The sequence below is a fragment of the Chiloscyllium plagiosum genome, chromosome 1 (genome assembly GCF_004010195.1).
Source record: "Chiloscyllium plagiosum isolate BGI_BamShark_2017 chromosome 1, ASM401019v2, whole genome shotgun sequence".
NCBI classification, from domain to species: Eukaryota; Metazoa; Chordata; class Chondrichthyes; order Orectolobiformes; family Hemiscylliidae; genus Chiloscyllium; species Chiloscyllium plagiosum.
The window spans coordinates 85233631-85252072 of record NC_057710.1 but is presented as its reverse complement, the minus strand read 5'-3'; the positions used below and the strand labels follow the sequence as shown (position 1 = coordinate 85252072).

Genomic DNA, 18442 nt, shown 5'->3' with positions numbered 1-18442 from the left:
CAGTGTTTGTCACTGGCCACCCGGGTGTTTTCCTATCTTCCTGGTGGTGGAAATTGAATAAAGATTCGTGCACTTTGTGTCTCTCACTGTGTCTCCCACCTGCACACACACACCATGGGAAAAAAAGAAAAAAAAAGAAAAAAAAATTAAACCCAAGGACTTATCAGCCAACAGCTCTAGCAATTTGCTGGAAACTACTTTCAGATGATTTTAATTCTCTTGGGTTTCTCTATTCCTGATTTACAATGACTTTTGGGGTGTTACCCATATCTTTTAAAGTGACAATCAATGCACAATACTTTTTCAATTCATTCTGCCATACGCTCATTTTTCAAAATCAATTTAATGGACTCACTTTTTATAGGACTAATGTTCACTTGGTTAACTGCCCTCTCCTTTAAATATCTACATACACACTTAATATTTCTCACTACTTTTTTATGTTTTTTCCTTTCTTGTTAATCTTTTAGTCATTCTTTTGATTTTTAAATTATTCTAATCAATTTTCTAACCCGTCATCCACGTTTGTGCTTTTTTTTTTCCTTTTTAAACATTAATTGTGGATCTACTACTTGCAGTGTTGTCTTTCCTGTTGAAACATATCTATCTGCTGTATTCGGAAAAATTCCATTACTTGTCCACCACTGAATTTCTATTCACATATAACCTAATTTGCCAAGTTCACTTGACCTAGCTCTGTTGTCATGCCCTCATAATTGCCATCATTGAAGTTTAAACTACTATTTTTGGACTCATCCTCCTCTCCCTCAAATGTAAAATTCAATCATATTATGATCACTGATAACTATGGACATGTTTTCTCTTATGAAATCATTAATTTTATTTCATTGCACAATACCAGGTCAAGTATTGCTTACTCTGTGGTTGGCTCTACAACATGCTGTTCGAAGAAAGTATCCTGAAAGCATTCCACAAACTCCTCATCTAGAGTATTTTGGCCCATCTGAATTTTCCAATCTACAGTTGGATTAAAATTCCCCATGATTCTTTTGAAACCTTTATGGCAAGCTCATTATTTCTTCTTGTATACTTCATCCTACTGTGTGATTATTGGGCAGCTTGTACACTACCAACCAAAATTCACTTGAAACTGTACGCACAAGCAGCTGCTCCACTGTTATGCACACAGCGATCAGTGTCAGCACGGCTATCACAATGTTGACTTCTGTTTCTGGAAGTCTGCACAAGGGCCTGCACAGTCATGATTAGAGGAAATGCTGGCAACAAGGCTTCACCTCCAAAGTGAAAAAAGTATAGCGTTGGAATAGCACAGCAGGTCAGGCAGCACCTGAGGAGCAGGAGAATCGACATTTCAGGCATAAGTCCTTCATCAGGAATGTTGGGGGAGGGGGCTTGGTGTGGAAGGGCTTATGCCTGAAATATCAAGTCTCCTACTCCTCGGATGCTGCCTGACCTGCTGTGCTTTTCCAGCATCACATTCTTCATTCTGATCTCCAGCATTGGAATATTGTATCAGTCCTTTTCCAGGACTGGTACAATATTCCATGAATCAACACCCACAACTTCATTTCTCTACACCAATTTACCCGTGGAGAAAATGAGGACTGCACATGCTGGAGACCAGAGTTGAAAAGTGTGGTGCTGGAAAAGCGCAGCAGGCCAGGCAGCATCTGAGGAGCAGGAGAATCGACGTTTCGGGCATGAGCATTCCTGAAGAAGGGCTTATGCCCGAAACGTCGATTCTCCTGCTCCTCAGATGCTGCGCTTTTCCAGCACCACACTTTTCAACACAAATTTACCTGTGCCTGAGGTAATAATTCTATGATTTGTTTTGCTTTAAGAATTATTCAATGATTTCAAGTTTATTTTTTATTCATTGGATACACATGGCACTGGTCAGGCCAGCATTAATTGCCCATAAGAAAATGGTGGTTAGCTGCCTTAAAACACTGTAGTTCTTGGGATGTCGGTGCACCCACAGTGCTGTTGGGAGAGGAGTTCCAGGAGCTTGATCTAGACAGAAGGAGCCTTGGTGATTTGTTGCAATGCATATTTTAGATGACACACACCACTGTGTTTTGATGGATGGAGTGATGATTGAAGATGGTGCATGATATCAATCAAACAGGCAATTTTATCCTGGATGACATCTATCTTCTGAACTGATGAAGCTGTGCTGGTCCAGGTACATGGAGAGTATCCCATTATACTGCTTTCATCTTGTAATTGTCAACAGGCATGCTGCGAATAGATGAGATACTCTGCACAGAATTCCCAGCCTCTGACCTATTTTTGCTAACAGGGTATTTACATGGCTGGTTCGGTTCAGTTTCTGGTCACTAGTAACCCTAGAATGTTCATAGCGTAAGATTCAGCAATTGTAATGCTGTTGAACTATTTCTGTCTCTTTTTATTTGAGATAATTATTGCCTGGCAATTCAGTGGCACAAATGTTACTAACTCCTTATCAGCCTGTTAGAATGGCAAAAATTCAAAAATACTCTGCTCTAATGCACTTTTAGAGCTTCTGGTTGTGAAAAGGGCTATAAAAATTCACCAATTGTTTTGATATATGTTTTTACAATCAAGTTTGACAATACCCAGGACAAAACAATGCGCTTGACTGCTTAAGCTGATAGACATGGAGCCAATTGTTTCCTTTGGCAGGAAAGGAAGGGGCATTTCTCAGGTTCACAACCAGTGACCAGTAGAATTCCATAGGAATCAGTACCAGGACCATAACTGTTTATAATACATATTAATGACTTGGAGGAAGTAAGTGAATGTACTGTAGCCAAATTTGCAGACAAAAATTGGTGGAAAAGCAAACTATGCGACATTGGTGAGAGGGGGAGGGGATGGAGGTGATATACAAACAGTTTACAGGGAGATATTGATAGGTTAAGTAAGTGGACAAAAAGTTGGCAAATGGAGTATTATGTGGGGAAAATGTGAACTTAGTTCACTTTGGAGTTGACAACCAAAGAGAGCATTATTTAGTCACAGGTGTACAGCATAGAAACAGACCCTCAGGCCAACTTGTCCATGCTGACCAGATATCCTAAATTAATCTAGTCCCATTTGCCAGTATTTGATCCATATCCTTCTAAACCCTTCTTATTCATATACTCATCCAGAAGCCTTTTAAATGTTGTAATTGTACCAGCCTCCATCCTCTCCTCTAGCAGCTCATTCCATACATGCACCACCCTCTTCGTGAAAAGGTTGCCCCTTAGGTCCATTTTAAATCTTTCCCCTCGCACCTTAAACCTACGCCCTCTAGTTTTGGACTCCCCTACCCTGGGGAAAAGACTTTAACTATTCACCCTATCCATGCTCCTCATGATTTTATAAACTTCTATAAAGGTCACCACTCAGCTTCTGATGCTCTAGGGAAACCAGCCCCAGCCTATTCAACGTGTCCCTATAGCTTAAATCCTCCAACCCTGGCAACATCCTTGTAAATCTTTTCTGAACCCTTTCAAGTTTCACAACATCCTTCCGATAGGAATGAGACCAGAACTGCATGCAATATTCCAAAAGTGGCCTAACCAATGTCTTGTATAGCCACAACATGACCTCCCAACTGGTATACTCAATATTCTGACCAATAAAAGGAAAGCATACCAAACACCTTCACTATGCTATGCACCTGTGACTCCACTTTCAAGGAGCTATGAACCTGCACTCCAAGGTTTCTTCGTTCAGCAACACTTCCGAGGACCTTACTATTAAATGTATAAAGTCATGCTCTTTTCCAAAATGCAGCACCTCACATTTGTCTTCTCAGCCACTTCTCACCCCATTGGCCCATCTGATCAAGATCCCATTGTACTCTGAGGTAACCTTCTTCGCTGTCCACTACAGCTCCAATTTTGGAATCATCAAACTTGCTAACTGTACCTCCTTTGATCGCATCTAAATCGTTTATATAAAATGACAAAAATCAGTGAACTCAGCACCAATCCTTGTGGCACGCCACTGTTCACAGGCCTTTAGTCTGAAAAGCAACCTTCCACTGCCCTCTGTCTTCTACCTTCAAGCCAGTTCTGTATCCAAATGGCTAGTTCTCCTTGTATTACACGATATCTAACCTTGCTAACCAGTTTACTATGAGGAACCTTGTTGAATGCCTTACTGAAGTCCATATAGATCACGTCCACCTCTCTGCCCTCATCAATCCTGTTAATTCTTCAAAAAAAACTCAATCAAGTTCATGAGCCATGATTTCCCACGCACAAAGCTCCCTACCCAGTCCTTGCCTTTCCAAATACGTGTAACTCATGTCCCTCAGGGTTCCGTCCAACAACCTGCCCAACACCAATGTCCCTCAGGATTTCCTCCAGGCTCACTGGTCTATAGTTCCTGGCTTTTCCTTACTACCTTCCTTAAACAGTGGCACATTAGCCAACTTTCAGTCTTCCAACACCTCAGCAAGGGGCTCAGAAACCACTTCCCTAGCTTCCCAGAATTCTGGGATACACCTGATCAGGTCTTGGGGATTTATCTATCTTTATGCATTTCAAGACATCCAGCACTTCCTCCTCTGTATATGGACAGTTTTCAAGATGTCACCATCTATTTTCTCACATTCTAAATCTTCCATATCCTCCTTCGCAGTAAACACTGATGCAAAATACTCATTTAGAATCTTCCCGGATACACCTGATCAGGTCTTGGGGATTTATCTATCTTTATGCATTTCAAGACATCCAGCACTTCCTCCTCTGTATATGGACAGTTTAAGATGTCACCATCTATTTTCTCACATTCTAAATCTTCCATATCCTCCTTCACAGTAAACACTGATGCAAAATACTCATTTAGAATCTTCCCCCATCTCCTGCAACTCCACACATAGGCTGCCTTGCTGATCTTTGAGGAGTACTATTCTATCCCTAGTTACCTTTTTGTCCTTAAATGTATTTATAAAACCGCTTTGGATTCTCCTTAACCCTATTTGCCAAAGCTATGTTTCCTTTTTGCCCTCCTGATTTCCTTCTTAAATATACTCCTACTGCCTTTATACTCTAAGGATTCACTCAATCTCTACTATCTATACATGACATATGCTTCCTTCTTTTTCTTGACCATAACCTCAATTTCTTTGGTCATCCAGCATTCTCTACACCCACCAACCTTGCCTTTCACCCTAATAGGAACATACTGTCTCTGGACTCGCGTTAATTCATTTTTGAAGGCTTCCCATTTTCCAGTTGACCTTTTACCTGCAAACATCTGCGCCCAATCAGGTTTTGAAAGCTCTTGCCTAATACTGTCAAAATTGGCTTTCCTCCAATTCAGAACTTCAACTTTTAGATCCGGTCTATTCTTTTCCAACACTATTTTAAAACTGGTAAAATTATGGTCGCTCCCCCACTGACACCTCAGTCATCTGCCTTGCTTGTTCATTTTTCAGACATGAGGTAGATTCTTGATCAATACAGAAATTGAGGGTTATGGAGAGAAAGGCAATAAACCTTGTGACAATCCTCGTGTCAATAAACATTAGTTGCAATTGTCTTCAATGACGAAACAAGTTTGAAGGTCTGAACAGACCATTCCTGTTCCATGTCTTTTGGCATCACTGAACTGTATTGCTGAGTATTATCTATCAGCAGTACTTCCAAAGTTGCAGCTACCCCTCCATACAGGAACAAGGGAAGATGTACAGAGAAAAGATCACTACCAAGCCCCACTATCTTGAATGTATAATCACCATTCTTTGTCATTTGATCAACACCCTTAAACCCTTATCCAACATTGTTGTGGGAGCATCATAACAGCATTAAGGGCAGTGATTCAAAAAGATATCTCAACACCTTCTGAAGGCCAACAATGGTTGTTATTAAAAATTGTAGCTGCCAGTTTGGTATTCCTTGTCCTTGCAACTATCAAAGTTGCAACTTTGAGTTTCTTTCAACCAAATAGCAGATGACTACTTCCACATCATCATCATCTGTGGAAGTTCTGAAGGTGATAATTTCAACTTCAGAAAACAAGATTCAAGGGAATGACTAAAGAAAACTCTTAAGAAATTGATCAGGTCTGGTTGCATCTATGGAGAGAAAAACAATTCACGTTGAGTCCAATGACTTTGGAGCACAATGAAATGATGGTCAGGCTAATGACAATGATTTTCTGCTGGCATGTCATGAAAATGTTTAGGATCAATACTGTATATTGAGAATAAACAAAAAAATCACCATTATGATAAAATGGTGATTATTTAATATAAAATTTCAAGAAATACATTGATACACCTATATATAGGGCATTAAAAATCAATTATTATATTGAAATATAATTTGGAAACCCAAGTAGTTTTTCAAATTTTATGGTCCCACTACAGAACATCCACCTAATGAAACAGCAAAGTCTTGTATTAACTGGCATGTTTTTATTCTAAATTATGCAAGAATGTCATATACAATTAGACTGTATTTAAAATAAATGGCTAGAGAAAAAGTATTGAAACCTGGTACCTTTATGGTCATATTTTATAAAACATATAATCTGTTACTATGAATTAGAGCAGTAGCTCCAGAATCTGGCATTGAGCTGAATTTAATCTTTAATAGACCAAAATATATTCTGGATACAAATAAACTTGCCTTTATACAAGTCCTTTTGCATTCTCGCATCATCTCAAAGCACTGCACAAACAATAATGGAATCTGAAGTGTCACATCTTTATCATGTAAGCAAATGTGGTAGCTAATTTATTTACAGCAAGGTTCCATAAATGAAGATGAAATTAAATAAAATGGGACTAATTTAAATTTTAAAAATCTGTAACAATGCCAAAGAGAGAGAAATGCTGAAGCATTTTGTTTTAGACTCATGAAGACAAACGCAAGAGTGCTAGAAATTTGACTATCACAGTCAGTTTTACAGGAGAGAAATAAGGGCTTCTCAAACTCCTAGGTAATTCAAAAAGAGACCAGGTTTGTGTATATTTCTTTGGTTTTTGGAGAACAGGTCTCTGTATACGAATGTGTCACTTCGAGCAAGCTTAATGTAAGCATCAAGGTTTGACTTATCTTAAATTGGTTGTTAATACAGCTGTTAGTGCACTCAGGATTGCTTAGCAAGTGCCATCCCATCAAAGAATCACACACTAAGTCACCTTTTTTTGTTTGTACATAGCAATACTGTCTGCCTTGCTTTTTTTTAAAAAAAGCATTCTCTTCGAGTATAAGGGACAAGAGTTCTTCATTGTTTTCTCCACATCTCACCTTGGTCAGAGAGTCAGCTTGCCAGCCAATCAGCACCCTTTTCTCCTGTAGTATATAATTTTTGCATTTGTTCTGAAGACTGCAAAATGTAAAACTTCAGTAATGTCTCTTTTTAGCAAAGAAAATTACAATTGATACAAAAGTAAAAGTGTTACATGAGACATAAATTGTCACTCCCTCCAGATTTTACAATAATGATTAATGTCAACAGCATTGCTTCTCACAAACACAGCAATTTCAAGTCACAAAATCTAGATATCAGTCATTTCATCCTTCAAAATGTGTTTAAATCTCCCAAACTGCAAACCAACTGTAAATGAACAGACAAGAATTTCCAAATTTGCATTAAACCTCCTCAATAGTTGCACTTTGTTGCATTAAGTGTAACTTGATTTTTGAGTCAGCTTATTACATTCATAATTATTGCTGAACAATTTCACTGGAAACTATTTTATTTTGGAATGTCAAATTTCACCATTAAGCTATTTTCTCATTTTTAAACAAATACTGATACAGTTTCCATTGTAATTGCATATGTATTATTGTATGTCCCAATCTTTATTTGCATTCTGTAAAATAAATGGAAAAAGTAAAATATATTCACTGCTTTTAACTTCTGGACTTGCTGGGAGTTCTTCAATATGACTGCTTACTAAACCTGCTTGATTACATCATTGTTGCTGGATGCCTGTCGATCTCGTTTGATTTGGTTTCAGATTCAAACTAATATCAGGAAAGGCAAAACTGACAAAGCAACCACAAATCTTTGTAGGCAGTTTTTATCAGTTATAGATGGACACTGTTTCTTTGCTAATTATGACACAGTCTGGGCTTTAATTTCTTTTAATGCTAATTCTTAGATGAAACTGAAGATTACTACTCAGATTCCAAAAGGTCACAACTTTATAAACACAAATGATTTGTTATAAACTCATTTAAAAAAGGAAAAAATACACTGGCAAAATTTCTGTCATTTTGGGTCAGAGACAATTTGGTTGGTACTGCCATCCAGTTTTTGTATGAATAGAAGATTTAAAAAAGTAAGAGCTCATTTCATTAATTTGTTCAAAGATCCTTGGGTTTGATTCTTTGTAACAAAGTGGTCAATGTTTCAAAAGTCAGCAATAGGAAATGTCAAATAAATCGTTAAGCTACAAAGCATTAAAACAAAATGGTACACTAGTAGAAGTTCAGAAGTACAAGTTATTTATCAGAGTAATTCATCTTGAGAGTTTCTAGTGATCAAAGAAAGATTTCACTTCATGTCTTTTTAAAACTTGATTATGACCAGAAGGGAATTAAATGGAATCCATTTGGCTCTGAAACAGATCTCAATTTCTGTTGTAAAACTGGCAGAATTCCTTTCCATGCTGAACATAATTTCATTAGTTAATATTCTAAAATCAGAAGTACAAGCATTTGAAATGTAGCTTCCACAATGAAAGGAAAATTCTTTTCATCTGAGAATTAAAGATATGATATGTAACATAACAATGGGTATAAACATTCAGTAGCAGATTAAAATTAGAAGGACATTTCCAATCTTGAAATGCTGTTCAATTTAAACCTTTGTCTAACTTCATGACTTTAGTCTGCAGTCAGTCCAAGATTCAGACATTCAAAAACTCTAAATGCAAGTATTTATAACTCAATAGTTTCAAGTATTGTATGTATTAAACAAAAATTATATAATTTAGTTCCAAGGTCCTGTCAGCTGATGGCAGATCATCAAGCTTCTAATATAATATTAGAAACCATCACACCCTTCAGCTAAAAAAAAAAGCAGTTAAGGATAGCCAAACACAAAATTTAGGAAAAACCCAAGAAAGATTTTTAAAAAAAATCTTTTACACTGATGGTAGCTTATGCAGACAATTGCATGCATTAAAAAACAGCTGCCTTAGGTTGATCTGAGTTTTGCTTGTTGGATATCTAAAACACAACTTGTGCACTTTGGACCAGTTTGGGAAGGTCTACCAGTCTTCCTTACAGAATTAAGGTAGTTGTTCAGAGAAGTAAGGTAGCTTTTGAATATGGTCCTGGGGCACTCTTAGAAGCTGTCAGGTGCCCTTTGGGACTGGTTCAAGTTGACGTAAGTATGCACAAAAAAGGGTTTCAGTGAAGCTGTCACAGGAATGTTAAGGCATGCAAAATCCCTATTCTTTAAATATTTGAAAAAAAACAAACTGTAGTGTCAAATGAAAAATCAGTGGCACAAAATATCAGTGCTTACTATTTCAGTACACCCTGTTGACAGAAGTCTGAGAGCTACCATAGCAAGATTAGCGGCACATGATTTGTTTCACAACTTATCATAGCAGGTTGCTGGTCAGTTCATAGTTTTACTGACAGCCCAAATGGTCATAAACCTATTCAAGTGGAACTCTTATTAAAAACAAGCATTTAACTTCAAAGGAATACAAAAATAGTGATAGGGTTTCATCAGTTAAGAGTTTTTTTTGTGAAATGAGTTAATCAAAGTTAAACAACTTTAATTTAATTTCATCTTAGCATGAGTCCGGAGGTCTACAAGACATATACTGGGCGAGTTCATTTGTAGGTGTAGTGGCAAATTGAGGTGGATAGGAGGCATGGGTTGGTACAGAGGTACATAGGCCATGAGGTGTAGGTACTGTGGCACAGGATTGAAAAGTACAGTCCATGGAGCCAGGTGGAGCAAATGAGTTGGCATGGCAGGAATGCTGGAGTGAGGGCTGAAAGGTTATTTATTGTTTTACTCAGTTCTGTTACATCTTTAACAGAGTGCACAGATGCTGGTCTTTCGTTAACCCCAGACTTAAGAGCAATCAAAAACTTTAAGTAGTTGTCCATTGTGACTTGATGTTTTAATGTGAACTTGTTGCAGGTTAGGTTTTAGAGCAAGGAACAGTCCAAACACTTCAATCCCAATCCAGGGGTAAAAGCTGGCCTATGCTTTAAACTAAAATATGTACATGTAAATTATAAGTCAAACAATCAAAACACAGTGCATTGGGTCAAAAAGGTACCCCAACAGTTATTTTTAATTCAAATTATTTCCAATATATTTTTGACAATAGTTGCAAGTGTGTTTGCCCTTTGCAGTTAGAATAGTTTCCATCAACAATAATTCATTTGACAGTCCTCAATAAACTCTATAGTTGACATATTCTTTTGGCAATGTACCATGAAAAGCAAACCACATGCATGGAGATGGTGATTAGTCAATACATAGTGTACATAATGGTGGCACAAGAATGCATCCATGGAATTACCAAGCAGATACAAAAAAATACTCACTTGATAAAAAAAAAGTCATGGGTGCTGATTAGAAAATAATAGCACCATCATGTCCTTACATACTGTAATCAAATCATAACAAATAAAACCTTTAGAGAAAAGCACTCAAAACTATACAAAGTAATTTTACCATTCAAGCTCCACAGGGTATTTTCCTGTAAGACAAGCTGTACAGTGACCTGTTTGCCTAGAAGATACTTTTTTCTCAATTTCACTATTATTTAGGATGGAATTTGTTTGCTGGCTGTTAATTCCCTCTTGTACAGCAGATACCAATCCATCGACAGAGAGATAAACCACGCTATTTGCTCCTATATTTAAAAAAAACAAGAAATTTTAAAATATTTAGTAGTTAGGTCATTTAGCCTTCGGTGTTATCTAAACATATATGCAACAAGTTTTCAGAAAAACAATATTATATACTGCAAAAGCTAAATTAAATATAATTTACAAGAGCAGGAGATGACTACTCAATGTCATTAACATGCTCCAGGCCACTGATCTCATGATGATTGAGGCCTCAACTTTAATTTCTTGTATACCCTCTATACCCCTAGACTTTCCTTGGCAACCAAGGGTGAATCTAACTCAGTCTTTCAAATGACCAAAGGCTGTACTGACACTAGTCAGTGGGGAACGGAATTCTAGAGACTAACGACCCTGGCAGAAAACATTCTCCTCATACGTATCTTAAAACATGTAAAGCAGGCAACAACACATCCCGACCCCTTGAACTGGATGCTGGAAACCAGATTCTAGATTAGAGTGGTGCTGGAAAAGCACAGCATTTCAGGCAGCATCGGAGAAGCAGGAAAATTGACGTTTCAGGCAAAACCCCTTCATCAGGAATACGGGCAGAGTGCTGCAGGATGGAGAGATAAATGAGAGGCTGTCATTTATCTCTCTGCCCTGCAGGCACTCTGCCTCTATTCCTAATGAAGGGCTTTTACCCGAAACGTCGATTTTCCTGCTCCTCGGATGCTGCCTGAACTGCTGTGCTTTTCCAGCATCACTCTAATCTAGCACCTGTTCCAACAGCCTCAGCTGCATCTGTATCCACAGTCACTGCCACAGACCTCAGATTGGCCTTCTTAAGGGTGAACACATGGAAAGCAACTGAACCACAGATGGAGTCCCTGGCTGCGTACGCGATCATGTGTGGATCATCTGGTGGGAGTATTCACTAACATCTTGAAACAACTGCGGACTTCAGATCTTGATAAGGAAAGGTTAAAGAAGACCATTATAATCCCAGTGACAAAGAAAACTCATGTAGCATGCCTCAGTGACTACTACCCAGTGGCTATGACCTCCATAATTATGAAGAAGTGTTTGGAGAGGTTAGTCATGGCTCAGATAAACTCCAGCGTACTAGATTGCGTTGATCCTCTGCAATTTGCCTACTGTCGCTACAGGTCACAGCAGATGCCATCTCCCAAGCCCTACATTCATCACCCCAGAGCATCTGAAGAGTGAGGTAAAACACACAAACCCCGTCCATAATGACCTTCTGAACAGCATCCTACCCACTCCGCTCCCCTATCTCCGTAACCCCGCATTTCCCATAGCTAGCTCACCGTACCCCACAAATCCCTGGACACTAAGGGCAATTTAGCATGGAGAAAATGAGCACTGCAGATGCTAGAGATCAGAGTCGAGTGTGTGATGCTGAAAAAACAGGTCAGGTAACATCCGAGAAGCAGGAGAATCGACGTTTCGGGCAAAGGCCTTCATCAGGGATGAGGCTTGTGGGTCCAGAGACTGAGATAAATGGGAGGGGTTGGGGTTGGGGTGAAGGTAGCTGAGGATGTGATAGGTAGATGAAGGTGGGGGAGTAGGTGATAAGCCAGAGGATGGTTGAACGGATAGATGGGAAAGGTGATGGATAGATCAAGAGGGCGGTACCGAGATGGAGGCTTGTGACTGGGATAATGTGGGAGATGGGGAAATGAGGAAACTGGTGAAATCCACATTGATCCAGTGTGGATGCACGGTCCCAAGGCAGAACATGAGGTGTTCTTGCTCCAGGCATCGGGTGGTAAGGGTTTGGCGATGGATGAGGCCCAGGACCGGCATGTCCTTAGTGGAGTGGGAGGGGGAGTTGAAGTGTTCAACAATAGGGCGGTGGGGGTTGGTTGGTGCAGATGTCTCAGATGTTCTCTAAAACGATCTACAAGTTGCCGTCCTGTCTCCCCAATGTAGAGCAGGACGCCTCTTGACCTGTCCATCACCTTTCCCATCTATCCACTCCACCCTCCTCTCCGACCTATCACCTTCTCGCCCACCTTCATTTACCTATCGCATTCTCAGCTACCTTCCCTGCAACACCCACCCCCCATTTATCTCTCAGACCCTTGGCCTACAAGCCTCATTCCTGATGAAGGGCTTATGCTCAAAACGTCAATTCTCGTGCTCCTCGGATGCAATTTTGCATGGCCAATCCATGGAACCAGCATATCTTTGGACTATGGAAGGAAACCCACACAGATGCAGGGAGAGAATGTCTGTATGGGGTTGGCATAATCACCCAAGAATTGAACCCAGATCCCTGGTGCTGAGAGGCTGCTGTGCCAACCTGGTAACTTGTTAACCTTTAGATTAGATTCCCTACAGTGTGGAAACAGGCCCTTCGGCTCAACCAGTTCACACCGACCCTCCGAAGAGTAACCCACCCAGATTCATCTCCCTCTGACTAATGCACCTAACAGTACGGGCAATTTAGCATGGCCACTTCACCTGACCTGCACATCTTTGGACTGTGGGAGGAAACCGGAGCACCCGGAGGAAACCCATGTAGACACGGGGAGAATGTGCAAACTCCACACAGGCAGTCACTCAAGGCTGGAGTTGAACCTGGGATCCTGGTTCTGAGGTAGCAGTGCTAACCACTGAGCCACCGTGCCTTTAGTTCTAATGGTTTTCTCAGTACACTTTCCCTGATGACTAACTGCTTCAAGTTCCTCCCTCTCTTTCAACTCTTGATTTATAATAATTTTGTAAGAGAACATTGAACATATTACAGCACAGGAACAGGCCCTTCAGATTGCCATGTCTGTGCCAACCATGATGACATTCTAAATTAACGCCATATGTCTGCATATGATCCATATCCCTCTATTCCCAGCCTGTTCATGTGTCAGTCCAACTGCCCCTTAAACATTGCTATTGTGGATGTAGGTTTGCTCGCTGAGCTCGAAGGCTCGTTTTCAGATGTTTCATCACCATCCTAGGCGGCAACATTATCAGTGAGCCTCCAGATTAAGCACTGGTGACATGGCTCAAGTTCTATTTGTGTGTTTAGGTTTCCTTGGTTCTTGTGCATGTCTATTTGGCTTGTCCTAGGATGGATGTCATTTCCTGCGGTGGCACCATTTCCTGTGGTGTAATTTCCTGTTCTTGTTCCCAGGGGGTGGTAACTGGGATCCAAGTCAATGTATTTGTTGATGGAATTCCAGTTGGAATGCCATGCTTCTAGGAATTCTCGTGCATGTCTATTTGGTTTGTCCTAGGATGGATGTGTTGCCCCAGTCAAAGTGGTGACCTTGCTCATCTGTATGAAAGTCATCTTACCTGTATCTTTCATACAGATGAGCAAGGTCACCACTTTGACTGCGACAACATCCATCCTAGGAAAAGCCAAATAGAAATGCACGAGAATTCCTAGAAGCATGGCATTCCAACTGGAACTCTATCAACAAACACATTGACTTGGATCCCATTTATCATCCCCTGATAAAAGGAGCAGGAAATAACATCACCACAGGAAATGATATCACCAACCCAAGGAAAACTAAACACATAGATGGAGAGTGGGCCATGCTACCAGTGCTTCATTCGGAGGCTTACTGATGATGTTACCTAGTATGGTGACGAAACACCTGAAAACGAACCTTCTACATCCAGAACCATAACCTGAGCTACAAATCTTCTCAAAACTCGCTAATTGCTATTGTCTCTGCTTCTACCATCTCTCCTGGCAATGCATTCCAGGCATTGGTTAAAAAAAAAGAGAACTTTGCTCGCACATCACCTTGAAATTTTTCTACTCTCAACTAAACCTATGTCCCCTAGCATTTGACATTTCCATCCTGGGAAAAAGACTCCAACTACCTACCCTATTCAAGCCTCTCAATTTTATATACTTCTATCACATCACCCCTCAGCTATCATTGCTCTAGTGAAAACAAATCAAGTTGAGATGGAGTCACAGATCTACAGCACAGAAAAAGGCCCTATCAAGTCTGTGCCAGTCAAAAGCAAGTACCTATATGAATCCCATTTTCCAGCACTTGCCCACAGCCTTGAATGTCTTGACATCGCAAGTGCATGTCTAGAGTTTCTGCCCATATTTTTGAGGGTTCTACTGTTCACGTATTCTCGTATTGTTTATTCTGCCCAAGTGCATCAAATTGAATTCCATTTGCCACTGATCAACTAAATGACCAGCATGTCTACATACTTGTAAATCTAAGGCTATATTCCTCACTATTTGCCACCATACCCATTTTGAATTATCAACTTACTAAATCAACCCTCCTACATTCAAGTCTAAAATCATTTATATATAAATCACAAACAGCAAGGGCCCCAATACTGACCCCTGTGGGACTCCAAATGGACACAGACTTCCCATCAAGAAAGCACCCTTCAAGCATCACTGCTTCCTGCCACTCAACTAGTTATGGATCTCATGAGTTCTTACCTTTGCTATCAGTCTCCCATATAGAACTTTTGAAAAAGCCTTGTTGAAGTCCAAGCAAAAACACTGTCCTCATCCACACAACTGGTCACTTTAAGAAATTCAAATCAAGAAATATGACCTACCTATGTCCCCATTTATTTTGTTTTGACATAATCCATAAAATAGAGGTTATATATATCCATTTAACATTCCAAAATTGGCTGCACATCTTTTTATAGACTTCCTGGTTCTATGACTGGAATATACCATGTAATACACAATGTTTTCTTTAGTGCTGATAAGATCAGTTCGCCTTTACTTTTGCTCTTCACTCTGAATTCACTCTTCCCTCCAATTTCACATTCTCACCTATATCTCACTTTCAAAGTTCCCAGTGTCAGTTGCCATCTTTGTGCACTGCTTCAAGTGACTTCTCTGACCTGCTCCTGCTCTCTCAGCCTCGAGTCCCAAGTCCTGGGATCTTTTCAGCTATTGTCTGCACTAAATGAACTTTTGCCACCAGATGGAGCTTGCTTAATGTAAAATAGGCATCTGAGGAGTTTAATTGTCTTTACATTTACAATATTCACATTATATTTTTCAATGTATTTTGTTTTGAAGGTTATTTAATTTATGAATGTGTTAGAATTCAGTGTTTCAACTTAGTTTTTCAAACAAAACTAGAAACTGTTGGGAAAACTCGGGGCATCTGGCAGCATCCGTCACTGGACCTGAAATGTTAATTCTGCTTTCTCGCCACAGATGCTCCCAGACCTGGCGAGTTTTCCAGCAATTTCTGTTTTATTACTAATTCCAGCATCTTCAGTTTTTTTTTTAAATTTGTTTTATAATTTTTCAAAGCTTTTTTCCCCCCGACTGAAAAGGTCCTTAAATACCAAGAGTATTACTTTTACATTTCATGATTGATTCCTCTGGTTATTACAGCTAGAAATGGGCAATACTGAATATATATAATACAGCATTTCAGTTTGCACTTTGGTTTTCCAGGCAAGAAAACATTCAAAGGAACCTAATTCTGACGTACAATTGATTTTTGTGGGAATCGACATAGAACCACAACTTTTAAGTTAGGGATTATACTATTTGGTATTTTTTAACAAATTGATAGGCTTCACATTTATGCTGCAGTGGTCTATATAAATAACACCAGTTTGGTTGCTCTGCAAAAATGCTTCTAAACATGAAATGTTATACATTCAGATAGTATACTAATAAATATGTCTACAATTAAATAATCAAATAAAGGGAAGTATTCTGGTATAATTTCACCATTTGCAATTAAAAAGCTGTAGTGAAACCAAAAGAGGTCCATCAAGGCATGATTTGTCTGGTTAGCACACAAAACTTTTCACTGTATTTCAGTTTGTGACAATAATTAATCAAATCAAATTTTACCATCACTAATATCAGATTGTACAATAAAATAGTAATCTCAACAAACCTATATAGCCTGCAAGATCTTCAAATTCTGGTTTGTTGGCAATCAATTCTTCTTTCGTTGGAATGTTAATTCCCATGTAACAAGGAAATCTTATTGGAGGTGAAGCCACACGGATGTGTACCTATGAAAACAATTTTCTAAAGATAAGAAACCTCATAGTCCAAGCCACTCAGTTGAAGAAAATCGTCTAATTAAAAAATATTTTGAATGATTACTTAATTCACTACATCATTTGAAGAAATAAGTAGAGAAATGGCATGTTCAAGAACACATTAATATTTTTCTAAGAACATAGTTAATTAGATTTATCTATACATTCAATTTCATGCTAACACACAATGCTTTTTCATACCTCTTTTGCACCTGCTTCCTTCAGGACTTTAATAATTGGAGAAATTGTATTCCCACGCACAATTGAATCATCTATTAACACAATCCGCTTTCCAGCAAAGTTGTCACTCAAGGCTCCAAATTTTTGTGCTACTCCAAGTTGCCGCAGTCTTGTATTTGGAGCAATGAATGTTCGACCTACATAACGGTTTTTGCAGAGCACTTCTACATATGGAAGTCCTGCCTGTAACAGAGAACAGGCACAATTTGTAAATTGCCAAACAAAAGTTAACCTTGAACGATTTTAGAATGAGACTCATGGTCATTACCTGCTTTAAAGCACCCAAACTGTTAGGATAGGGTTTAAAATTCTTTCCCTTTGATTTTCAATTGCTTCTGATTCTGAACCAGCTTGCCTTTTATATCAGTGGTAGCCAACACTTATACGTTGGTGGAGGGCAACTTATTTTAAATTGTTCTCACCCTTGGCAGGCCAGGTAGTAAAACTGAACTTAATCATAAAAAATGCTTAAAGCTATGAAATCGATAATGGGAGAGGGGAAAAGGTGATGGTGACTGGGATCAATCGAAGGAGTTACTAATGCTGACTTTACATTGTGTGGGGTACACTTCCAGCTGGCCTTTATAAATTTTATTAGAATTCCAGCATCAGAAGTGGGTTAATTTTCAGTATAGGTTTCCTTTTCTCACAGCCCACTTTTCTTCTTCCTTCTCTAGTATCTCTTCCATGCTCTCTCATGCCCTTCGCACTCTACATCTTCAAGAAAATAATCCATGGCACTTTTATAAAAAGCAAATCTTACCAGTGAAATAAACAGCCATTAAACAACAAAACTGCTTCTCAGAAGTTGTTGAAAATGCATTTCAACACAGCTCTGTACCAAGGCAGTGTTGCAAGTCTCAATCTTAACAGTCTACTTCAAAAACATTAGCGTAGACCCAAGAGAAGTACCCAGGAGCCACCAGCCCTTACCGATGACTCAACAGGGCTGGTGTTGGTGGACTTGCACACACTTTACCTACATATCCAGAGCCCAGGCCTTTACCTGCTGCCTTCCTATACCAGACAGCAATTCCTACTCCCCTCCCCTTGCTTTTCAGCAGCAGCTGAATGACTATTTCAAGGTGGTATCCTGGGTTGAGGAGGATCCAGGTGAGAGAGTTTTTCTCTCCACAGCAGATCCTCTTTCCTTCTGTGAAATACTGTGGTTTTTGGAGTTCTGGAATTGAAGCAGAAAGCCTCCTATTCCCAGAATTTCATGACCAAATCTCCAGGCTGTTCACTGCTCCTTCCACATATGCAACTGATGCACTCACCAGCAAACGTGCAACAGCACAGTGAAGAGAGAAAGGGCCTCTGATTGGAGGAGCAGCTCAATTTATGAATCAGCTGTAATTTAAAACAGATGTTATAGAATCACAGAATCCCTACAGTGCAGGAAGAGACCA

The 18442-nt window shown here is 39.4% G+C and overlaps 1 protein-coding gene across 1 annotated transcript in view; it reads right to left on the bottom strand.

Annotated features, from left to right (window-relative positions):
• Positions 1-6190: 6190 nt before the first annotated feature.
• The window catches only part of ppat (phosphoribosyl pyrophosphate amidotransferase), a 61610-nt gene continuing 49358 nt past the window's right edge, over positions 6191-18442 (bottom strand). The window contains exons 9-11 of the mRNA XM_043690405.1: positions 16995-17216; positions 16643-16763; positions 6191-10810 (exon numbers count right to left, since the gene is read on the bottom strand). Coding sequence (XP_043546340.1) covers positions 10626-10810; positions 16643-16763; positions 16995-17216 — 528 coding nt within the window. The 3' untranslated portion in view covers positions 6191-10625. The remainder of the gene's footprint in view (positions 10811-16642; positions 16764-16994; positions 17217-18442) is intronic.